Source organism: Amphiura filiformis, chromosome 12, assembly GCF_039555335.1.
Source record: "Amphiura filiformis chromosome 12, Afil_fr2py, whole genome shotgun sequence".
NCBI lineage: Eukaryota > Metazoa > Echinodermata > Ophiuroidea > Amphilepidida > Amphiuridae > Amphiura > Amphiura filiformis.
Window position 1 is genome coordinate 29,957,457 of NC_092639.1, and position 25,299 is coordinate 29,982,755.

At 37.0% G+C, this 25,299-nt stretch overlaps 2 protein-coding genes and 1 long non-coding RNA gene across 3 annotated transcripts in view; 1 reads left to right on the forward strand and 2 right to left on the reverse strand.

Annotated features, from left to right (window-relative positions):
• Nucleotides 1-13,016, reverse strand: LOC140166044 (retinol dehydrogenase 12-like). Its single transcript, XM_072189420.1, has 7 exons — nt 12,900-13,016; nt 10,822-10,907; nt 10,236-10,461; nt 9,225-9,448; nt 8,474-8,630; nt 7,477-7,603; nt 1-530 (listed from the first exon to the last, which is right to left on the reverse strand). The coding sequence occupies exons 1-7, from the start codon at nt 12,973-12,975 to the stop codon at nt 68-70; spliced, it is 1,359 nt and encodes a 452-aa protein (XP_072045521.1). The 5' UTR covers nt 12,976-13,016; the 3' UTR covers nt 1-67.
• LOC140166049 (uncharacterized) overlaps nt 1-25,299 on the forward strand; it is a 64,157-nt gene that overhangs the window by 16,607 nt on the left and 22,251 nt on the right. The window lies entirely within an intron of this gene.
• LOC140166045 (mitogen-activated protein kinase kinase kinase 7-like) lies at nt 12,508-25,011 on the reverse strand. The gene is made up of 6 exons (XM_072189421.1): nt 24,867-25,011; nt 21,552-22,380; nt 21,122-21,186; nt 19,988-20,056; nt 18,896-18,958; nt 12,508-17,207 (listed from the first exon to the last, which is right to left on the reverse strand). The coding sequence occupies exons 2-6, from the start codon at nt 22,360-22,362 to the stop codon at nt 17,175-17,177; spliced, it is 1,041 nt and encodes a 346-aa protein (XP_072045522.1). The 5' UTR covers nt 22,363-22,380; nt 24,867-25,011; the 3' UTR covers nt 12,508-17,174.

Sequence of the window (25,299 nt, forward strand, 5' to 3'; positions counted from 1 at the left end):
TGCATTGTTATTTAGGCATAAAAACGCATCTTTTCAAATCATGATTTTATGCCTATCGGGCGGTTCCCTAATTCTCTCCACCGGCATTATCTGCAGCATCTGTACTTCGTCCACCGTCTTGACGATCCTCCGAATCAGACTGACTTATATCCCTTCCCTCTTCTTTAACATCATCGGTATCAGTAGCATGTACTTCTGTTATTATCTGATTATCTTCAATGATGTCATCTTCACTTTGTTGTACCACTTCCTCATTTTCCTCTTCACACCCATCGCGGCCCTCTTCGGCATCCGTATTTTGCGTAACTTCCTCTTTCTCACATTCGTCGCGGCCCTCTCCGGTATCCGTATCATGTGTGGCTTCATCTTTCACATCTTGCTTACTTTTCAGGTTTTCGCCTTCGCTAGGTAGATTTGCATCTGGTTCGCTTTTCACTTCTCCTTCTACACCTTGGAGTACATCTTCGTTGATGTAGTCTTTTAAACATTCTAAACTATATTTCCACAGAGCTTCTTGATTTTCGACGTTTCTGAAACAATAAAAGATTAAAAGTGAGCTAAACTTGTAGCACGTTTGTTAGGATTTTCTATGAATATTATGGATTAATTATTGGGTTCTTACGAAATCTTACAACTAATTTGGCGTTATAAAACTCGTTACACCATCTATAGAACAAGAGACTTGAAGCAATTTTGAATAACGAATACTTGTTGTTGCAGCAAATATACGACATCATATATACATGGAGTATGGCTTGCAGCAGTCTTAAGGGTTAGGGGAGGCCTCCCAGAGGGTTAGCAAAGTAGGCTAGCTAAAAGAAAATAGGTTAGCTAAAAGTGATAGAAAGTGAAGCGGCGCTACGGGGGCGGGGCTAAATATTTTTCTTGCCCACCCCAGTTTGCCCCCCCCAGGTAAAAAAACCCACCAAATTACAAAAATTTCCCCTTTTTGTGGCAATTTTGGGCAAAATTGTGTGATTTTGCCCCCCTGAAATTCACTTTGCCCGACCCCCCTCCCGGAGAAAAAAATCCTGGTGCCGCCATTGATTGTAATTATCTCTTGTCAGTATAATAACCGAGGTAAAATATGGAAAACTTTGAAATTTGGTCTTAGAATACAAAGGTTTAATGGCGACTATACGGGAAAGGTAAAGTCATGTGATCATTTCTATTATGTAAAAGAATGAAATGTTTTTGCCTACATTGGGCTGCTCCATTTAAAATACACAACTCCCCCTGTAGAAGATTTAGTTAAAGTCGTCCACAGTAGGAGTAGGAGTTTTGAATAGAATAGACAATTATTGGGTAACTTTCATTTAATCTAAAGCCATAATACAGTGGGAGTATGGGTTTCAAAATGATTAAACCTGACTAATTACATTTGAAATTCATACCCCCCCTGTGGTAGGTATTTCCAAAATCTTCCACAGGGGTAGTGTGGATTTCAACTGGAATAGCCCATTTTCACTCTTATTTCACTCCATTTGAGTGATCACTGCAGGCAATCTTTTTAATCTTTCACTATTTTACATCATTAGAGAGTAGTTTGGTAAAATGCAATTTCTTCGATATTTACACAGGGAGAATTTTATTGAAAGTAACATGTGAACTGTTGAACAAATAGCAATATTGCACACTATCATCTATCTGTTGTTTACAAAATATAAGCATCTCTGCACCACTCGTACCACTATGAACCACAATGGCCTCATCCCAATGGCATAGTTTAATAACCTCAACCAAACAATCATAGTGCAAAATATAGATGGTTCCAATATAGAATTAACCAAAGGCTTTTAGGAACAAATAGTATGTTGTTAAAACTCAATGTAAGGGAAGATGATTTATGCACACTTTGTAAGGGTAACTCGGAAACAATTAAGCATCTTTTTGTAAATTGTCAAATCTCAAAAATATTTTGGAATACAAGTACATGGTGTTACGTAACCCAGTGCAAAATTTGCTACATTAGTGGAACCAATGCTTTTTAGCTTCTAAATACCCCTACGAACAAAACCTGCGTTGGTTCCATTTTTCGAATGTGTCTTCGGCGGCCATTTTGAAATTCAAAATGGCCACTATATTTAGCCTTTTTAAAGCCATATTTGTCCCGTAAGTGCACAAAGTCATATTTTTCTTACTGATTATTTATACTTTTGATTGTCAGATCCACTAAGAACATAATTAGGATCATTTTATAGAATCCAAGATGGCTGCCAAATCCAAAATGGCCGCCAATTTGTCTAAAATGGTCTGCCAGCTATAAGGACATTGATTTCTTTCCTTTTGCTGATTTATTCACTACTTATGTTTCTGAGAATCCACTGAGAAATAAAAACTTAATTTGGTCCATTTTGTCCAATCCAAGATGGCCTCTAAATCCAAAATGGCCGCCTTTTATTAAAATTTGGCATACCGCTTTAGGCAATTACTATCATTGAGAGAAAAATACATGTATCTTATTTCTGTCAGATATGGATAAGAAAATGATTCTAAACATCTTAAATAGTGCAACAACATTGTTTAAGGAGAATATAGGTGTATTTCACCTTTCAAAATGACCACCAAAGTATCTTGAAATTGGCTAAGATTTTCAGCTAATTTGTCAGCATTTATGCAATGAAATGCAGAAAATCGCGTTTTAAAAGTTGAAATTTCAATATTGTAATTCAACTTTAGACGTTTCTGATAGAGCTGACCTTGAGGCATTTTAATGCCTAGTTGTCATCATCTATGTTATCAGTATTTTCAAGTTCCTCAGCATAGCTGTATTGGTACACTCTTATCCACATCTGATCCTCAAGCACATCATGCTTCTGTACTTCTGTCAGATTGTGTCGTCTGCCGGAACATCTTCTGGAGCATTTGCTTATTCCACATCCGCACCTAACAAGCTTGACAACAGACTCGGGAGCTATTGCAATGTCTGACAGGATTACAGGATAGGTACTGGAATGTTATCTGCATCACTCGACCATCCTTGCTTGAACGGGTGTGGAATATTTGGATTTACCACAAGGTCTTGACTCCAAATATATGCTTGCATATGCGCCCGCAGAATGTGTTGATGCAACGCACCAGAAGTTGGAGGGATTTTATCAATCCCCCCTGGTTTGCTCTTGAAGCGTTTCCATTTTAGTTTTTCAACTTTGTTGGCCTGTAGGTCATATTTTGTGCCCATGAGCCTGCACAAAAACCTCTCACAGCCTGAAACAACACTTTGAGATGGCATTTCTGCATCACCAAGTTGACTCAGTGCTGTGAGTTCTTCAGGTGTTGCTTCAGTGAAGGCATTGAAGGCAGTCTTCTTGCCTATACCTCTGATATGTCCACATGTGTCGCATCCTGCTTTTGATGTCCCAAGACGGATATGTATTGGTTTCAGCAAGATTTTCCTTCTGTTGTCACCTGTTTCCATAAGCATGATTGTCTGAAGACCTAGAACCGTTAGTCTTCGAAGAGCAATGACCATAACACCTGTATCTTGGGTCATGATATGACATTCTGTCCAGCTTCAGAGATCTCTGCTGCATGTAGCATGATGAGTGTCTGCTTCCTCTTGTGTACTAAAACCTGTCGATGGCTGAACATGATTCATGTTGCTTCTCACATGCAGACGTGTTACAGTGACTACTGGAATCTTCAGCTTCAAAACTTTGTTTGCCAGGTAGATTGCGAGGGTGTCCTTAGTTTCATTGTTAGCCAAAAATAGCTTTGAGTCATGGATGGGGGCTGTGTCAGCAACAATGTAGGCTCTCGCTGATGGTTGGACTCCTAACTTGCGACGTCTGATTATATCTTTATCAAAGATGACACGACAACCTTCATAGTCACTGTAACACATCTGCATGTGAAAAGCAACATGAATGATGTTCAGACATCGACAGGTGTTAGTACACAAGAGGAAAGTAGACACTCTAATCATGCTACATGCAGCAGAGATCTCTGAGGCTGGAAAGAATGTCCATATCATGACCCAAGATACATACATACATACAACGGCTTTTTTATAGCGCAAAATGATCATTGCACTTTACAAAAAAAATTACGCTACTACTAAAGACTACAAGAAAACAAAAAACATGCAAAAGAAACAACATCAGCAATGGTTAAAAAGATGGGTTTTCACGCTACATTTGAAAGTAGTAACTGTGGGAGACGACCTAATGGATGAAGGAAGATTGTTCCAGATTCTGTTCCAGTTTCCAGATACGAATGTTATGGTCCTTGCTCTTCGAAGACTCACGGTTCATGGTCTTCAGACAACCATGCTTATGGGGACAAGTGACAACAGAAGGAAAATCTTCGTCTTAGGACATGAAAGTGTTGTTTCAGGCTGTGAAAGGTTTTTGTGCAGGCTCATGGGCACAAAAAATGACCTTCAGGCTAACACAGATGAAAAACTGAGATATGGAAACAATTCAAGAGCCAACCAGGGGAGATTGATAAAATCCCTCCAACTTCTGGTGTGTGGCATCAACACATTATGCGGGCGCATATGCAAGCATAATGTTTGTAGTCAAGACCTTGTGGTAAATCCAAATATTCCAGACCCGTTCGAGCTAAGATGGTCGAGTGATGCAGATAACATTCCAGTACCTATCCTGTCAGACATTGCAATAGCTCCCGAGTCTGTTGTCGAGCTTGTTAGGTGCGGATGTGGAATAAGGAAATGCTCCAGAAGATGTTCCTGCAGACGACACAATTTGACTTGTACAGTAGCATGTGATCGTGGAGCAAATGAAGAGTGTATCAATACAGCTGTGCTGAGGAACTTGAAAATGCTGATAATATGGATAATGACAACTAGGCATTTAAAAGCCTCAAGATCAGCTCTATCATAAATGTCTGAAGTTAAATTACAATATTGAAATTTTAACTTTTAAAAACATGATTTTCTGCATTTCATTGCATAAATGCTGACATATTAATCTTAGCCAATTTCAAGACATTTTGGCAGCCATTTTGAAAGGTGAAATGCACCTATTATATTCTCCTTAAACAATGTTGTTGCACTACTTTAAGATGTTTACAATCATAAATGAGATACGTGTATTTTACTCTCAATGATAGTAATTGCCTAAAGCGGTATACTATATTTTAATAAACGGCGGCCATTTTGGATTTAGAGACCATCTGGGATTGGAGACAATGGACCAAATTAAGTTTTTAGTTCTCAGTGGATTCTCAGAAACATTAGTAGTGAAAATAATCAGCAAAAAAGGAAAGAAATCAATGTCCTTATAGCTGGCAGAACATTTTAGACAATCGGCGGCCATTTTGGATTTGGCAGCCATCTTGGATTCTAGAAAATGATCCTAATTATGTTCTTAGTGGATTTTGACAATCAAAAGTATAAATAATCATTAAAAAATATGACTTTGTGCACTTTCGGGACAAATATGGCTTTAAAAAAGGCTAAATATAGTGGCCATTTTGAATTTCAAAATGGCCGCCGAAGACACCCTCGAAAAAAATGGAACCAACTCAGGCCTTGTTACCTAGGGTATAAGGGTGCAAAAAAACCTTGGTTCCACTAATGTAGCAAATTTTGCACTGACATATGATAATTCTACGTAACACCATGTACTATAAATTATGGATAAAAGAACAAACTAATGTGGAATTGGAAATGTCTTTGTTAACAATTCTGTTTGGTTCTAAATTTGATTTGACTTTAACCCTTTTAATGACTTTGGCAAAATTCCATATCTATAGAGCAAAGATGATGAAAAAAACACCCAGATTTAAAAACTTTTAAACAAGAAATTAAATATTATTATGATATCTTGAAATATCAAGCAATATGTAATTTGGATTTAAATAAGTTCTCAAAAAAATGGCAACTATGGCGAAGTCTTTGCCATGGTTAAGTGATTAAAATACTTTTCGCATGTGTAATAAGTTAGTGTAGGCCCTAATGTAAATGGTAGTAATATGTTTATCTTTATACATATTATTTTAAAGTCTGCTGTCATGAAATTTTTGTGAAGGGGTCCGGTGGTCATTTTGTATGTTTTTCCCCCACCGGACATAAGTACAGGGAATAAATAAGCTTAAAAAAACCAAAAAAACAAATATGACCTCAAGTTGCTGGGTATGAGTTTTTGTACCCAAATTTTCAAAGAATGTATAAATGCATTGGGGTCAATGAATTGTGCCCTGATAGATGAACATGTTGTGGATCCTAGTGTACGTAGTCCGTATGTTTGCCATTACCTTACATGACAATTTTTAATAAAGTCAAGAAATTTCTAATTAAAGGTACGTTCAAATTGTTATTTGAAGGCCCAGCATATTTTACACTTCCAATTTGGTCACAAAGCATTATACCGTAATGTACACCTAATGACGCACATGGGCTCCTTTGCCTTGGGGGTAAATTTGCTCCCTCCTCTAAAATCCCAACAATAATTAAGGATACGTGCCCTTATTTGCTGGTGGGAATTTTACGGGAGGGCACTTTTAGATTGTGCCCCAAACTCCAATTATGTCAAGGCAGTCCATAGCGCCATTAGGCGAATCTTGTAGCTTCAAGAAAGACTGAGATTTAAGAGAAGAGTAGCAGCAGTTGAAAAAGAAAACGACAATAAGAGGAAGAGGAAGCTGATAGGAGAAGAGAGGGAGAGGAGGAGCAAAACACATGGTAACAGTAAATGCTGGTTTCATACTTTCTGCCGCTTGCCGCTGAGCGGCGTGACGCTTAATCATGCCGGCAAGAGTAGCTTTCAGAGTCATGCCGCTGCCGCTTAGCGGTGTGCCGCTCCGCTTGCAGAAAAGTACAAGCGGCATGATGAAGCGTCATGCCGCTCAGCGGCAAGCGGCAGAAAGTATGAAACCAGCTTTAAGGGAAGTGAAGTATAAGATCTAACCCAATGCTAATTAAAGTACAGATTGTATTACATTCCATCAAGTAAACTATCCTTTCTCTCGTTCTATCTGCACTTACGGTCGATACAAACACTACCGACTGCAATCGGAGGTCCCGGGTACAACCATCTCTAATATTGCTTTGCCAAAGTACCGTACATCTGCTCCCACTCTAAACACGCTTATTAATTATTCCTCGATAATTGTTTAAGACTTTAAGGGATGGTTCTTCTTCTTCTTCTACCGGTGAGTACATTCCTCTCTTCGAGAGTATCGCCGTACTGTGTGCAGTGCAAATGTGGACGAGCGGGAACACGGCTTCTAGCCGCTCATGAAGAAAAATATATACAGGTGCAGTTGCAGATAAGGTGCGAGTAAAAAGAATCCAAGACTTGAGGACTAACGTAGAGCCAGTGGACACAGATTATTTCTCGATGCATGGCCAGTGGTCAGGCTTCCTAAACCATCAGGATTAAGCCCAGTTAGTCCTATACATCACCTACAAAGATAAATCAATAAAATGGATCCACTTGGTATGGATAGCCTGCTAGCTTAGGGAGCCTGACCGCTAGCCAAGCTACGAGAAATCGGACCTAAGAAACTTACTTTGCTAGTGACACAGGTGGAGTAGGTTTACAGCTATCAAAATACAAGGCACTTTCCCCGTCGTATTTAGGATCTAAAGCTGCCACTAAAGTAGTTGCTGCTCCCTGGTAAGGATTTCTGTACACGTCTAAAATTAAGAGCATACGGTAAAAATAATGTCATTTTCCAAAAGAACGAGGAGAACTGTGAAACCGTGCAAAGTTAACATTTTGACACTACTACGTGGGGTCATTCTGGGATGGTGTAAATATCACAAGATTATTGGTATTGTCTGCTACTATAGATGAGTTTACATTTGATACGCCCCCTGTCGGTCTGGTTTTTATATTTGTTTTAAATTTACGTAACCTTACAAATATTGGGTTATAATTCAAATAAACTTGCGTAACCTTAAGGTATACATGTTTTTATATCCTTTGGTGTCAAATACAGCTTCAAAACATTTTATGTACGGCATAACCGTAATAACAACAGATGGTGCTATCACTGCACTAAAATGATTGATATGATCATTTTAAGACCAGTTGTAGAATGATCATTTTAGTGAGGTGACTAAGTTGAATATACACTGCTAATATGCCTGAGCGATGCATGAAAATAAGACGAGGAACCATACTTGCTGAAAAGGCAGCTTTAAAATCACTGAAAAACACCAAATCAGATAGCATAAAATGTGCATTTTGGGATTAATGCTTTGAAATGGTATGTTTTCTCTCATTATTCATGTTATTTGATATTTTTGCTCAAATATTATTATCTTTACGCCTCTGAGGGCACGCTCTCGTTTTAGATATTTACGGTTCAGTGAACAAGAGCATTTTCAGGTCAACCTTTAGGATAATTTTATGATAATTTGGTATGTTTGGGATCTAAATCATCTAGTTTCATCTGGCATTCTTGGCTTTTAACTGTTATGAGTTATGAGAAAAGTCTGCACGAAATTAACCAATTTAAGCAATCAACAGTGTTTATTGAATTATAAGAAATGCAAACGTACGAAATAATCTCATAAATCCGTGCACTACTGGAACCATAACTTTCGAATCTGTCCAGTTATTAACCAAAATACCGGTTTCCACCACGCCTGGATGTAGGGAGAAAACACCGATACCAGAACTCTTCAAACGTCTGTCTAGTGCATACATACTCATAACCTGTGAAAAAATAAGGGAGCCATTTCCATTAAACTACCGTAAAAACTCGATAGTTAGCACATGTACATACTATCTAGCGCTTTTGAAAACATGAAATTGTACCAAAAACCGGCGCTTTACCAACTGAGCTAATGGGGTTGAGACACACATTTGCAGGGTTACTTGTTTGTATATAAGTATTTGTATCGATTATTTGCTCAAAACCCTTTACACTTTTGTGGATGGGGCTCTTCGTGTTTGCATGTTTTTAAAGCGCTCGATAGTAAGCACATAATGCTAACTATCGAGTTTTTTTTATTTATTTTTTTTTATTTATTTTTTATTAACTTAGAAGCCCGATAGGTTATATACCACTAATAGGCCTGGGCGATGCATGAAAATACGACGAGGAACTATTATGCAAAGCCGCATTAAAATCACTGAAATTGACCAGGTTATATAGCCAAAAAGAAAAGTACATTTTGGAGGTTGGTGCTTTAAAATGGTATATTTTCTGTTATTGTCAAATTACATAAAATTGACGAACCCCGTCCATAATATATAATACTGTTATACCTGTACATATTTTGCCAACACAAGAATGGTGATACACACCTGATACAATTTTGAATGATTGTAAAAATAGATTCGGTTGTAGGACCGTTTCCCTTGTATATTGTCCAAGTCAAATGCACCGTGAGTGTGAGCTACAGAAGAAACCATCACGATTCTACTATTGGGGGCGCTGGCTCTTAAAAGTGGTGTCAAATGTAAGATAATCAGCAGATGCGAGAGATAGTTGATTTGAAACATCCGCTCATAGCCATCGGTTGTCTCACCTTAAAAGAAAGGAACCAAAAGAGAAGTGAAATAAAATCTCTCTTTAAAATTAAATTGTTTGCACCAAAATATGTAAATATAATAGAATTTAATGTCAAAAGTTTCTTGAATTTAAAACACTAACACCTCAGACGCCAGCATTATCAAATCAATACAGAATTGATCTCAATTGACATCTGTATTTGAAGTTTTTGGTAGGTTATTTAACGAACCTGGAACAAAAATACAATGGAAAATCTGTGAATAGAAAAGGGCTAGACGTATATTACTGATTTACCAGTTTGTACAATTGCTGTACAATAGCTCAACATCCAGTAGATGTAACTGAAAAATAAAAATTACCCTTGCATATCCCATTTCTTCTCAATTCGCCGTAGAAGTGATGTAAAAGGATATATCACCATAGCGACGGGTCTACACTATTTTTGAATATATTGCCCTGCACTAGACGTTACGCAGTTCGCCTACATTTCGCCACAGAATAATCACTCGCACCTGTAAGAATACTGCCTTTGAAAAGGTATTGTATTTAACCTTACACAGGTGATCATGGGTGATGAGTGCAGCCTGCTTATAGTGCAGGGCAAAACAGTCAAAAATAGTTTAGACCCATCACTATGGTAACTAATCCTGTTACATCACTACTTCTACAGCGAATTACCCTCCAATTACCCTTATAATCATTTCATCTCAAATTATACCCTTGAACATATCATATCTTCTTCGGAATTATGTCGACTCCCATCGAGAGCTAAATTTAACAGAATCGACAACAACAAAACTTACCGTATGGTGCATACGCAATACCAGCATTGCAGATAAGACTATGTAGAGGATACCCTTTCGCTTTATATGCGTCGATAAATTCCATGGTAGAAGCCAGTGACTCCAGATCGAGTTTCATAAACTCAATGTTCAGATCATCCGGGCCATTGGACGCGCCTGCGTTAGCCGCAGTTGGGGAAGTCTTTTGTTTTTCATCTTTGTACTCCTTTTGCATCTCTTCTATAGCCTGTAAAAATCATTACTGTTGTGTTACGTGATGATATGCAATTAGGCTAATTAAAACGAACTGTATACTGTTGATAATTGGCTACAGCTGTTTTTAAATTATCAATTTGCAGATCTCATTATGGGTTCAGCATTTTTACTATGTCCCTGAGATGAGACATTACTTTAACTATTTTAAAGCTTAAATCACTTTTTTGGTAATAAAGCTATAAAAATCGGTGAAAATATGAACTTATCTTAACCAAACATTCTTAAAAATGGGTCCATATTTTCGACAAATCCTTAGATATTGGTCCCTAATTTTGGTACAATTACCCTTACATATCCCTGTCGAAAAATAAGTGGAGTTAGAATCACTTACTGCCTTTGCCTTCTCCTCTGATCTACATGCTAAGACAACTCGTCCTCCATGCGCAGCGATGTACTTCGCTGTTTCGTATCCAATTCCTAACAAAAAATGGTGGTATGGATATACAATCATTTTATGGCAAAGTAAATATCTGATTTCTTATCAAAAAAAAATCAAATTTCCTCTCAAATAACCCTCATAGATCGCATTTCTTGATCTTGACCAATTGCCCTCGTAGATCCCATTTCTTCCTTCTCTTAATTATCCACCCACGTAGATTCCATTTCTTCTTAAATTATCCTCGAATTAAAATACCCTTTCTCAGTCTGAAATTATTGAAGATCACCTCACCTCACTGTGTTCGACCATTGTTGGACGTAACCCTCTTTATTATTCTGCCAGTTTTTAATCTGTTAGCTTCTCGATATCTATGTTGATCACCCTCTCCTGTAGGTTCAGCTTTCTGAATATATCTTCCATTGCTATGGTGGATATTTTAGGGGATATAGTATCTCCCTGTCTCACTCCACGCGGTGGATTTTGGCTGTGGCGTAATGTGTAAATGTCCTCAAGAATTTGTATATATTCTTCGTCGACTTTACGAAGAGGTCTTTATGTTCCACTAAGTCAAAGGCCTTATCATAGTCTCTATATCCAATGCATAGCTTCAAGTTATATTCATTTGCCTTCTCAATGAGTTGATTGATGGCATGCAGATGGTCTACCTTTGAATATCCACTTCTGAAGCCTGCCTTTCTCGTCGCGTGGTTGGTTTTCATCAAGCACTGCTTTTAATCTGTTCAGTATTATCCTTGTGAAAATTTTATACACATGTGATAACAGGCTGATAGGTCTGTATTTGTTTTTTATTTTCTTGTAAAGGAGAATAACTTTTGCCTCTATCCAGCAAACCGGTATCCTTTTTTCATCAAATATTTGGATATAATAAAATCGCTAAATTTTCAAATTCGATTTCTCGAAATGTGTATTTTGCAAATACGTCAGTATAAGATACGGCCGACGATATATTGAATTCTTCTCAAAATAGGCTTGTATATAGATCCCATTTGTTATCAAATTAGCCTCGTAAATCCAGATCCAATGTTTTCTTAAATTAACCGTAACCTCGTAGACCCAATTCTTCTTAATTACACTCGCAACTCACATTTCTTCTTAAAAATGAGCATCGTATAGATCCCATTTCTTCTGAAAGTGTATCTTAATTCGAGGATAATTTGAGATGAAATTCGATTTACGAGGGTAATTAGGAGGGTAATAAGAAATGGGATCTACGAGGGCAATTGGCCAAGAAACGGTATCTTCTAGGCTAATTTTGAAAAGAATGGGATCTACGAGGCTATGTTGAGAAGAAATGGGATCTATGACGCTAATTTGAGGAAAAATAGGATCTACGACGCTAATTTTAGAATAAACATGATAAATGTGATCTACAAGGCTAATTTTGAAAAGAATTGGGATCTACGAGGATAGTTTGATAAGAAATGTGTACGAGGCTAATTTGAGAAGTAATGGAATCTACTAGTGTAATTTAAGAAAAGTGGGATCTACGGGGCTAATTTGAGAAGAATGAAAATCCCATTTCTTATTAAGCCTCGTTTTTATCATATTCCATATCAAATTAGCTTCCAAAAACAGTATTGTTATTGACAATCCACGTGAAAGACACATTCAAACAGATTTAAAAGTGACAATCGATAAAGTTTAATATTGCGTGTACGTATAAATTACAGATAATCAGGAACAAAACAGGTACTATAAAAACAATACTTTTTACACCGTATTTCCACAGTGACACTTAATATGTTGTCGCAGATACTAGCCAGAGGGCGCAGGGGTGCGATTCCCCGGTAACTTTGACGAAAGGGACCACTGTTCAGGGTAAAAATTGTTAGGGAGGTCAAGTCCCCCCGCAACCCCTACATCATGGCTACGCCCGCGGGTTAAGCCGTTTGTCTATCTGCGTTACATTCCTATAATGACCATGGTCATGGCAAAATTTTACTTCGCTATATATTACAGTATCGTACAAATTATGAAACAATATTAATATATATATTTTGGCAACATACCACCATTTCCACCCGTTAATATAAAAGTCCGGTCTCCAGGAAGGTCTACCTCCGGAAATGTTAAGTTTGCTCCCATGACGCCGAAAAAGAACTTGTTTCCCTAGTGTTGACAGTATTGTACAAATTATAAAACAATATTAATATAATTATCGTGTATCTATTTTGGCAACATACCACCATTTCCACCCGTTACTATAAAAGTCCGGTCTCCAGGAAGATCTACCTCCGGAAATGTTAACTTTGCTCCCATGACGACGAAAAAGAACTTGTTTCCCTTGCGATGTCAGTATTGTAACTTGTTTTCGATTTTCAATATCTTCATAATAATTATTTATCATTAGGCAATTCCAGTTGAAATCCATACACCCCCTATGGTAAACATGACTTTAATCTCCCACACAATGAGTCTGAATTCCAAACGAGGTTATCTGAATGGGTGACTCCATTTGAAATCTACACCCCCTGTGTGAGAGATTAAACCATATCTGGTCGTCGTTCTATTTGCTATCGGTATGATTATTTTTTATCTGCACGACTTTTGACCTCAGACAAAAAGTCGGGATACAAACTGTACCGTAGTGCAATGATAATCACGGTTGTTTGATGCGATCATCCATTAATTAAATGTTTCGAAACAAAACAGTAAATAATTATCAATTCTAGACCCTTTCAATACCAACAGCTATCACACTAATTTATACACATATATTTTTGTATCTATTTTTAACTTAGACTTTCTTTTCTTTATTTAATTTTCCATCTTTTTCTATCTTTTTGTGGTAATTTTTATACAATAAATTGTATGTTTGTGTGCAAATTGAGGGCGCTATTTACATATATGTTAAATTTAACTTAGACCATTAATGTAAGTTATTCCTTTCATTTTATGATAGATTTGCAAATGGTCTTGCTATATTTTACTCATTTTATGTTTTAATGTCATTATAAAAGTGTCTACCACTTGTAAAGATATAAACAAGATTTAAGATATATAGCGCCACCAGTGTTCAACTTTGCTTAAAAATGAATACAGTTCTACATGCCATCAAACAACGGTGTAAAATACATCGAGGATTCAGAACCCGACAGACTTTGCTTTGAAAATAGTTGTACTTTGCAATACCGACCCTGATATTTGTTTTTATTTTCTGAAAAAGAAATAATTCTATCTTGAAATATTGATATAAAATTGGATCGATTGAGCACATAATTTATTGGTCTCACTATAAGTTTTAAAATATTCGAGTGCAATATTTTAAAACTCATAGCGAGACCAATAAATATTAGGCGTAAAGCATTCATTTTTATCAGTATTATTTTTCAGATAGAGCCAATATCTTTGCACACTTGGGTTCAACCAAACATAATAATGTAAAAAATTGGCATTCTGAAATAATTATCAAAAGGACTAAAAATTAGTTAAGGCCAATGGAATGGAAGAAGTATTTTTTTTTCAGTTTTAGTCATTAAAGGTGGGTAACCTGATTGACAACCTCATCCCCTCACTTTACCCCATCAAAATGCTGATTTTGTTATCAGGTGACAGCTCATATTTTTCTCATTAACATGCTGAAATTAGGCGTTCCAAATTGGTATATTTCCGGAGAAATCATCAAAAAACTGTCGAATTAGTCTCAAATGTGGTATACCATATTTTAGACTAATTCAACAGTTTTTTGATATATCTTCGGAAATACACCGATTTGGAACTCCTAATTTCAATATGTTAATGAGAAAGAAAAATGGGATCTCTCATTTGATATCAATTTATTATATGATCATGATGATTATCATTAATAGTATAATAATCAACAAAATGATAGTTTCAGACACTTTCTCGCCTCCCGAGAGGGGTGGAAATGACACACCTTATAATCAAGCCTTTTAATCTCCTTTATAGAACCCACATTCATGTTTTCCAGTCACGCCCAACCCAGCAAACACAAAACGTTTTCGACATCATTCGCAAAAGGTTATAAAAGGTTGTCAGAAAACGTTTAAATGTCGGGTTATATAAAGGGTATATTAAGAGTATAAAACGTTTTCATAACCTTAAAAAAACATTTTTTGATAATCTACTGCTCAGCAAACAAAAAATGTTTTACAGAAAACGTTTAAATGGCGGGTTATATAAAGGGTATAAAAACGTTTTAATAACATTCCAAAAACGTTCTTGAAAACTTGATACAAAACATTCTAAACAGAATGTTATTTTGGGGTTAAAAAAAATATTTTGCGAAAAACGTTTGCCCAAGATATTTTCAATAACGTTTTAAAAACGTTTTCATGACCTTTATATAACCCGACATTTAAATGTTATTAAAAGGTTTTGAAAAAAACATTTTTGTGTTTGCTGGGTTCAAATATTTTAACATAATGTTATTTAAATATTGACACAATATTTGGCAAAAATGTTTGCAAAAACTAGTTTACAATAACATTTTTTGAAAACATTTAAACATATTCTTGCAGTGTGTTTTCATACAAAACGTTTTAAAACGTTATCATGACCTTTATATAACCCGACATTTTAATGTTATTAAAACGTTTTTACCTAAACCAAAAGCCAAAATATAACTTATTTAAAACGTTTTTGTGTTTGCTGGGAAGACACTGAAGACTCGTCTTTCTTTCCAAACAACTGGCCCACGGTTGTTTATTGTGGTCATTTATTACTGTTTCTAACAAAGCATGACTTAATTTTCAATTCTAGACCTTAAAAATCGCTATCACACTAAAAATATACACATATATTTTTGAAATATTTTAAACTATAGATTATCTTTTCTTTATCAAATTTTTCATCTTTCCTGCCTTTTTGTGGTAATTTTTATTCTATAAACTATATATTACTGTGCAAACTGAGGGCGTTATTTACATATATTTTAAATTTAATTTAGCCCAATAATATGAGTTATTCCTTTCATTTTATGATAAAAAGTAGCTTAAAAATTTCCTTGCTATATGTTACTCATTGTTATAATGTTTTAATACCATTATTCAAGTGTCTACCCCTTGTAAAGTTGCAAACAAGATTTAACATGAATAGCGCCATCAGTGTTCAACTTTGCTTAAAAATGAATACAGTTCTACATTCCATCAAACAACCGTCGTGTTTGAATTTTTCTTAATAATTATTAAGTGTATACACATCGATATTTGAATGGCCTATTGCTCTGCGGGAAGAGTATATTATGGTATTTTTTGTTTCTTCTCTGTCCTTTTCATAACATCATTTTTCTTTCGCTATTCTCTGGTTCCTTTGCATATAAATTAGATAAAAAGCCCCAGTAAACATTTGAAATACCAGAACTACGTCTCTCAAGCAGGTCCAACCGGACCCAAAGGAGGTACTGAAATTGAGTTAGCATCTCCTATAGGCAAAATAACTCATTCTCGATCATGAGAGCCAGTATGAATACCCACAGATATTTTGGTCGAGCGTACTAGGCAAAGACCACACACTTACGGCGCAAACAAAGCTTTTGAGAATTGACCAATCAGGTTTTCGATTACGGTCGTCGCTAGGCAAGGTCAAGGTTCGGCCATGTAGGTCACGTGATCATGTTAAGTACGCTGACGCAGAAGGTACATCCTATCATGATCGAAAATTAGATGTTTTGCCTATAGTGCTGAAATCTAACATCCTTGGCATACATGATTACCCAGTTTTGAGGTTTTATGATGCCAATGTTCTTATAATTTTACCGTCTTCTGTTTTTGTTTCTAGTGTTGTCTGTCAAATTCCACATTTTGCCGCCGTTGATATTGTTACGCCAGATCGCGTAACAATACGAATACATTTTTATTGTCAGGTTCGAATCTGTGAACCCGGGCTAGTTTTGAATACAATTATTATTAGAGTCATACACAATCTTTTACTAGAAACTGATAATTTATAAAGTTTGATGGGAAATACATGTGTAATTGCATACATGAAAATGCGAGGTATGGGATTAAGTAACAATAGGGCCTAGTGTCTATATTTTATGCTGCTGGTCAAATTTAAGAGAAGATTAGTCGTTTAGTCGCTGCCTAGTGCCGATCTTTATATAATATAGATGTTGCGATTCCCAAACGTACGTATCGTACGCACGTACATCTATTTCAAATCCTATCGCATGAGAATGATTTTGAATATATGTACGGGCGTTTCGATACGTACGTTTTGGAAATCGCAACCTGATGACACTAATTGCGCTGATACTCGGATTTATACTCAATTTAGCATAGGATTTATACTCGATTTAGCACTGATCGTAACTGGTAGAATTCTCACTTCCCTTTCTTTGTTCTCTTCTCCTTACCCTGTTGAAAAAGGAAAAGGAATACATTATACACGTTATTTCTACCTTTTGATACCCGAATAATGGTGTTAATACCTCCTCATACTCATAGTAATCATGGTAATTATATAAGCCAATTCTCGAGGTTTAAGATTCGCCAGTCATATTCAGACGACGGTGGCCGACATTATTCATGTGGCAACAGCCAATAGCGTAAACAAAACAGACAATATGACGGCAACACTGCCTGGACGTTGGACGCCCGTGCCGAGGTGCGTTTTTAGCTCTATTGGCCCCGTTACAGAAAAAAAAAATGCACAAAATACATTTCTCAGTGCAATGTAAACATTTTCACATGAAAATAAATATTTTTGGATTCAAAATAAATGTGAAGAATTTTTTTTATTATGGCCGGGAGTGGGAATCGATCTCGGGACCCTCTGCGTGGGAGGCGAGATTCTTACCGCTAGACCACGCAAACATTGATACACGATGGGATAAATTTTTAGTATATATCGTAAACATATCGTGCGTTATTCATACAAAACATTCAAAAACAGTACTTACAATGAGGTTCACTGTCGAACCTCAACGGATTTAGACTGATAAAATAGTTCTTAATAACATGCATACACTTTTGGAATTATTTGAGACATTTTCGTGTTTACGTGTAAAACCAATGATGACGTCAAAATTCAGTCAATCTTGGCCGGCCCCCCCCCCCCCCCCCCCTGAGTCATTTTCATGGGTCGCTAGTCCGAAAGTTCGTTAGTACCACAACCCCAATCGTAAACGCAAAATTTAACTCTTACCATAACCTATAAAATTCGAAAACTGCCGCTTACGACCAGCGGTCAGACGCTAATCTTGAACCTGAATTTCAAGCTATAGCTCACTTAATTTCTTCCACAAGAACAGAATTGGAACATTGCGGTGGGATCAAACTTGCACCGTCATCACCCATCAGAGTCTAGTTTTATTGAGCTAACTGGAACTGTTTTAATTGGATCTGCAAGTAAACATGTATGAGCTTGGAACAGTCCATGGATTTCCCAAGGATTAGCATGTGTCCCTCATGGACCATCCTGGGTAAACAATAAACAATAAACATATTATTGAACCTTCAAAGGAACCGTCGGAGAGAATTTGCGAACGGATGACGGGAGGGAATCCAGGCAGGAACCATATATATATTGTGGGATAGGCTTTTAGCAGATAGGCGAGATCTGCTTGTTTCTGTAGACAAGGGGCAGTATTCAGCAAACGGCTCTCAGAGCCACCAAAAACTTACGGCTCTTTTCAGAGCCACCAAAACCTTTATATTAGCAGATAGGCGAGATCTGCTAGTTCTCTGTAGACAAGGGGCAGTCTTCAGTGAACGGCTCTTTTCAGAACCACCAAAACCTTTATATTAGCAGATAGGCGAGATCTGCTTGTTCTCTGTTGACAAGGGGCAGTCTTCAGTGAACGACTCTTTTCAGAGTCATTAGTAGACCAGGGGCGGTCTACATGTCTCATTCTTAGGTACTTTATCCTGAAGAAGTCAGAGCTACTCCTGACGAAAGCTTGACAGTTCTAAACTTGTCCGACGGCGAACCCGCTAAAAACCCACTAATAACCATATATATTTTGTACAACAGGTACGAAAATCAGGAATTTCTTATCACGTTGTCACAAAAATTTAAATAAAAAATTCAAAATGAAGTATACCCTTTTCTTCATGCGTCGCTTCAGCTCTTCTAGTTCATCCATTTCCTTACTATGGTCATCGGCCTGGAGAATAGATAGTAAAAAGTTACTTTCGCTTACAAAACAAAGACTGAACTGAATTTCAAACTTTCAAGATCTGAAGATCACGAGGCACAGTGTCATCGCCCCGATATCTTCATGGCAGAAAATGCCATGGTAGGTCGAATCCACAGCCACGCATGGCCATTGTGTTTCGACCTGTTTAATAGTTTTTAAACGCATAATGGGCTGAAGGACATCCGACTAAGGCTAATGACATTAGCCTGTGACTGACCTCTGTACGGTCAGCGAGCATACATACGCCATGGTCATCTGCTTTTAGACTGCCTCTACGATAGTCTCCTACACAGCCAGTTTGTGTCAGTCGGTCTGACACTCGTCGATCCTGTATGTTCGTGATAGCCACATACAGTCTGGCCCGAGACTACCTCCACGAGGGTCTACGCTGCGCTATTTAAAATCTGAATTTTGGTCACTTTTTCAGCTCAAGACGCACGCTAGTTTCTCAAGACGCTAGCTAACGACGATAATATCCGTTGAACATAATATGTTCAAGTGCAAGGAACCAGATCTGGTTTCTTTATACGAAATCATTTACGGGAGATATTCATCATTTTCTACCCCGTTATCCAAAGATTTATCGTCTGAATATCAATCGTGCATAGCACATTTACGTGTATCGATCCCGTGTATTCATTTCAGTGTCTCTGGTTGTATAATGTAATTATTAACCGGGCGATGTGTCCGGGGTATATGCATATACCTCTGCATCTTCTGGTTAACCATTGATTCAAGTACGACACAGGGGGTGTTTAGGAGGACGTGCCTCCTGTGAAGTTGGAAAATGCTACTAAATGAGCGCTAAACTGAAGCCATTTGGTGGACACTATTATAATGTGTACAAATTTACTTGGAAAGAGTTAACTTTTTTTCTAAACGAAGGCCTAATTGTGTGGGAATTTGATATTTTGTCCCGCATCTAAATATGTCCCCTTGTACCCCTGGGATTGACGCCCTTGCATGGGTGTAATATGTTTAAAAATAGCACGCTACCTGTCTATCGGCCTTTTCCAAACTCTTCTGCATTTCGGAGTCGGCTTCTGGGTGGAATAAATAAGACTCCTGTGAATGAACCAGACAAAGTCAAACGTAATCAGATAATGGACTAGAAGTAATTTTTTTTCCAATTGTTATGAAAATCTGTATACTTTCATGTTAGTATAGCAATTCTGAAAATCGTTATATTATCAGGGAGTGAGCACTTGTTGATTTTCGACCGATACCTCGGTCGATATATGGTCCAGTGCCCTTAATATTACTGGCTGTTTCAATTATTTACTTGGATTGGTGGTCATGATGTTAAATTCTGCAAGTGTACCACATTATGATTTAATGATTTATTGATTTTAAGGTGGTACTACACCCCTTGATAAATTTGTGACTGGTTTTAAATTTTTCTCAAAAAATAATAACACACTGGTAACAAAAGTTATGTATATTATAGGGGCAAGGAATCCAGTTACTACACTGGCATTTCAGCGACTCAAGACAAGCGGTACGTTATTTATGATAAGAAAAGAGGTACCGCTAGTATGTACCTCATTTCGTAACATATATTAATGAAACACTTGTTTTGAATCACTGAAATGTCATTGAAGTAATTGGATTCCTTGTTCCTATAATACATAACCAGTGTGTAGTTATTTTTAAGAAAAATGCAAAATTAGTCACAAAATTTATCAGGGGTGTAGTACCACTTTAAGCACCACTTTTCTCCAGTTTTTTTGTCTAGATACTTTGCATGATTTTGCATAAGGTATATTGCTAAAAGCGATCCATTGGCAAAAGTGATGCATGCTGGGAAGGAAATGGCTCAAATTTGCGATCTCGGGTGACGAATTATATAGCTTTTAAGCCATTTTCATTCCCAGCATGCATCACATTTGCCCATCGATCTCGATCAGCAATATATATACCTTATTATGTAATCCTTATGACATCACGGGCTAGTCTTGAAGACAATGACAGTCAATCTATTATTATTCCTATACTAGGAAGGGCTGGGCTGGCATCAAAGCAACCGCTAGAACTTTTTTTAAGGCGAATTTAGTATGATCTTAACGGGACTGGTATTTGGTGGTGTGATCTTAAGCAAGCAACACAAAATTAATTAAAAAAATAACTTACGAGTGCTTTCTTATTTTTCTGGTCGGCCCGTTTCATATCTTCCATTATGCTGTCCATGCTCTTTCCTATTTGTGTAAAAAATGAAATAATATAAATATCAAGTTTCAAATTAACAATTAAATCTACCCAAACATTTTTTTGACGTTTCTTTTGAACATATGGCGCCATCGAAGCACATTAAAACTGTTGTTTTAATTACATTTCATGGCTGTTAGCAAGGTATTCGTCTGTGCATGGTGAACAACAGTGGCTTTCCATAATTACTTATTCAGAATAGAGGCTATTCAAATATCAAGTAATATACAATACAAGTAAAAATATCTCCAAAACCCTGGAAGGGATTATGGAAGGGAATGACACCTTCTTCACGGTGATCTTTTGACAAAGGTTCTGGTCTAATTACTATAACTGAAAAAAGATCTGTTGTTACCTTCATCGGCCTCCAAAATGCTTACAATCTCGTCCATGGTGGGTCTTTGCTGGTAATCCCAATGCCAACCGTTTTCCATGATCCAACGAAAGCGATCCAGGCATCCGTCTCTGATCACCGGCCTCTCCCCATCACAAACGGCCGTCATGATGGCGAGGTCTGTTTCCAACTCGTCAAATGGTCTACCTCTATGCAAAATCTCCCATACTACAATAGTATACGCGTAGACATCTGATTTTTTGGAGCGCTTCAGATCTCGTACTACTTCCGGGGCCATCCATCGCACCGTGCCAGAACTAACGGTAGACATAGTCTCATCAAGATCTTTAGCAAGTCCAAAATATCCCAGCTTAAGGGTGTTATCTGACATCAACAAGTAGTTTGCCGATTTAACGTCCCTGTGAACCACGCCCTTCTGATGGAGATATTGAATACCTTCTGCGGCTTCTGTGATCCATTTCTGAGATAGATCGTGGACAAGAGGATCAGTGCTTGATCGCAGATGTGATTTGAGATCACCATTTCCCGCAAGTTCTGTAACAATTGTGATGGCAGTCATAAGATGTTTGTCATCTTTAAAATATCCAAAATAGGTTATGATATTCGGATGACGTAATTTGGAAAGGTAATCGATCTCAGTACGGTCTAATCCATCGAGTCGTTTTGCTGCTACGGAAATTGATGCCCCATCCGTAGTTTTTAACTGCGCTTTGAAGACTACAGCGAAGCCGCCCTCTCCTATTTTATCACCGTAGGTGACAGAAGCAGGATCCAAGATATTATCCGCAATTTCAGGTTCCGCACCTGACATTTTCCTAGGGAGTCAAGTCTATAATATGAGACAAAAAGTGACATAAGAAGCGAAATATTAATTGATTGTTACTTGCTTGATATTTTACAAGGAGTTTTCTTTGAAGCTTTACTCCTTCTGCAAACGATGCCTCAAACAAATTGGCGAACTCGGCAACTTGATAGCCCTTAATTATATTAAAAGGGCATTTCGTGATCCACAGCCTCATCCCTCCACTTTCTCAAAAAAAGTTGAGATTTTTATACCACTGGAAACCTCTGGCTACATAATGTTTAAATGTACCAAAAATTTCTTGCAGATTAATTCGTTTAGCAAAGATAACGTCAAATTTGCTGAACTCGCAAACGCAAAATCGGAATCAACCGAAATTTTGGGAATAAGCATTTTTCGTGGATATCTACTGGAAAATGTAATAAAAAGAGGATGCTAGGATCGCGAAATCCTCCTTTAACTCATGGAAGCAAGTATCATGATTATATGGGGTTCTTCATGGATGTAGCAATAATAATGTAATGAAAGTAATTCTATACTGGAATGTGCCGTGAGGGCCGCTTGATGGACGTTTTTCTCTCTGATTTCTTTAACATTATCTATTGCATTACATATTGGCTGGTTGAGGAGGTAATATTGTATAAAAGCAACAGCTTATTTATCCCCTTTTTGTTTACTACTTCAGATGTTATGGGCCAAATTACTCTGAATCCTCGGCATTGATTCATAATAGCATTAGTAAACATTATAATTATCTGTCCCCCGGGCCTGGTGGGCAAATTTCAAAATGGCTTACCAGAAGAAAAATGGCTTACCAAAAAACAAAACCATTGCCCCCCCCCCCTGAATTGGCATGGCAAAAAACCATGCCCACCCCTCTCGGCCTTCCACAAAAAATCTCTGCTCCCCCTTTGCATGAGCCAAATTTGTGAGAACACAATTTTCAAACCTAAAACGGTCAGTATCATAATGCGAGTAGTAAATCACTTTTTGATTTGCAAAAAAAATCTCTTCCACGTCTTTATATTAGGGTATAAACAGGTTTTTAATTGGTCAAAACCAGTGAAGAAACTTACTATTTTCTTGCTGACAGTTTCCTCAGTGAACCACTGACTTTATCGAAACTTATTGATGTTGTGATACAACAGCTGATGACAACATCAACAAGTTTCGATAAAGTCAGTGGTTCACTGAGGATACTGTCAGCAAGAAAATAGTAAGTTTCTTCACTGGTTTTGACAAATATTAAAAACCTGTTTATGTCGTCATTACCAAACCCGATGAACCCGTTTCAAGACCTTATTAGGTTATGTTACCTGTTGACGACCTGTAAACAAAATGAATGCAATAGACCTACACTGAGCCATTTTCTGCACAATCAAAGGCGATGAGGGGGGGTGTACCTCGAAGATTTTTTATCCGTCATAAAAAACGCACGTGTTTACGCCCAAACGACCTAAGCTAATCATAGATCCATCTAAATTTGTGTTCGTTTTAGTGATAATAAATAAATAAATAAATAAATAAATAAATACATTAATAAATAAATAAATAAATAAATAAATACATTAATAAATAAATAAATAATTTATTTATTCATGTATTTATTTATTTATTTATTTATTTATTTATTTATTTATTTATTTATTAATGTATTTATTTAACCTGGGGTGACCAATCAATGCACTGGCGCTGTTCTTCCTTGGTTCCCAGGTAACCACAGATGATCACATGGGGGGGTAGGCCCGTCATTTGTTTCTAGGCGATTTCATTTCGCTGTTTTAGAATTATTGCAAGAACTACTGACCTTTTCTTATCAGTTAGGTTTAAATAGTCATTTCCTTTTATATTTAGGAGAAAATTCGGTGAAAATCGCATTCGTAGAATTATTAGCCGATTTCTTATGCCTGTACTTTTGTACATAGCCAGAATTTCCCAATATGACGTCATAACAACATTGTACTTGTCAAAATTGATAGAAAGCTACTTATTATGCTAACAATGAACGTTCATTGACTGTTAGGCTAAGTGAACGTACGTTACAGGATAATATGTATTCAAATTCTGCCTGAAGGTTCCTGCATGCTTAACTCGTGTTCAAGAATCAACTAAGATTTATTTGGCCCCACCTTTTGCCAGTAAATTGGCTGTCCAGTGTATTTTTACTACGTGCCCGGCCTTATCAATTGGTACACAATAGCTCACCAATCTGAAAGCCTGTTTTAATCACATGGTCAGAATCAAATAGTCAAAATGATTCGGACAAATAGGCTACACTGTCCATACACTGTACAGTCTCATTGCAAGATCATAGTCCTTGTCATTTGAGGCAAAACATACTCATTATGATCGATGCGAATTATAGAAACAGTTCAAACAATAAAATAACTACACCTTTATCTTGACACTTCCTCATTTGCTCGCCCCATTCCTTTTTAAAGGAATTCTTATTAATTGACAACAAGAAATACGTAAACTTGCATTGCATGATCATTTTTAAAATACGGACTTACCAATTTACACACCATATCAGAACATCACCTGGCACCCGGTACACACTATGTAGTATGTATATATATATTATGCGTTGACGACGATTAACGGAATCGCATACACAGTAATATGACCATGACCTTTCACCGAACGATTCGTATAAATGTCACTAAGTAAATACATTGACTGTAGCTTGACGGTATTAAAACGCCCAATGTGTGCTGATAGCTATTATTTCCACATTTATTTGTAGGTAGTCTACATGTATGCAGACATAGTGCGTACAGATAATGTAAATTATATAGTTTGAGCATGAACCGACTCAGGCTATGTCAGCAAATACGAAACTGAGATATAGCCAGGAATAGGTTGGGGTTATGATTATAGTCTTAGAATATGATATAAAAATGTTGTTAACTTAATTTTCGCAATCAAATCAGTTTTTAGGTTTGG

What these genes read in the sequence shown, in the direction of transcription:
- LOC140166044 (XM_072189420.1), bottom strand. Translation starts at nt 12,975, where the DNA reads ATGGGAGCAAACTTAACATTTCCGGAGGTAGACCTTCCTGGAGACCGG. An exon ending in TATTGCGTATGCACCATACG is followed by an intron (nt 9,449 to 10,235) that starts GTAAGTTTTGTT and finishes CTTTCTTTTAAG; the next exon opens with GTGAGACAACCGATGGCTAT. An exon ending in CCACCTGTGTCACTAGCAAA is followed by an intron (nt 531 to 7,476) that starts GTAAGTTTCTTA and finishes TTATTGTTTCAG; the next exon opens with AAACGTCGAAAATCAAGAAG.
- LOC140166045 (XM_072189421.1), bottom strand. Translation starts at nt 22,362, where the DNA reads ATGTCAGGTGCGGAACCTGAAATTGCGGATAATATCTTGGATCCTGCT. An exon ending in TGGAAAAGGCCGATAGACAG is followed by an intron (nt 18,959 to 19,987) that starts GTAGCGTGCTAT and finishes TCTATTCTCCAG; the next exon opens with GCCGATGACCATAGTAAGGA. An exon ending in AGCGACGCATGAAGAAAAGG is followed by an intron (nt 17,208 to 18,895) that starts GTATACTTCATT and finishes CTTTTTCAACAG; the next exon opens with GGTAAGGAGAAGAGAACAAA.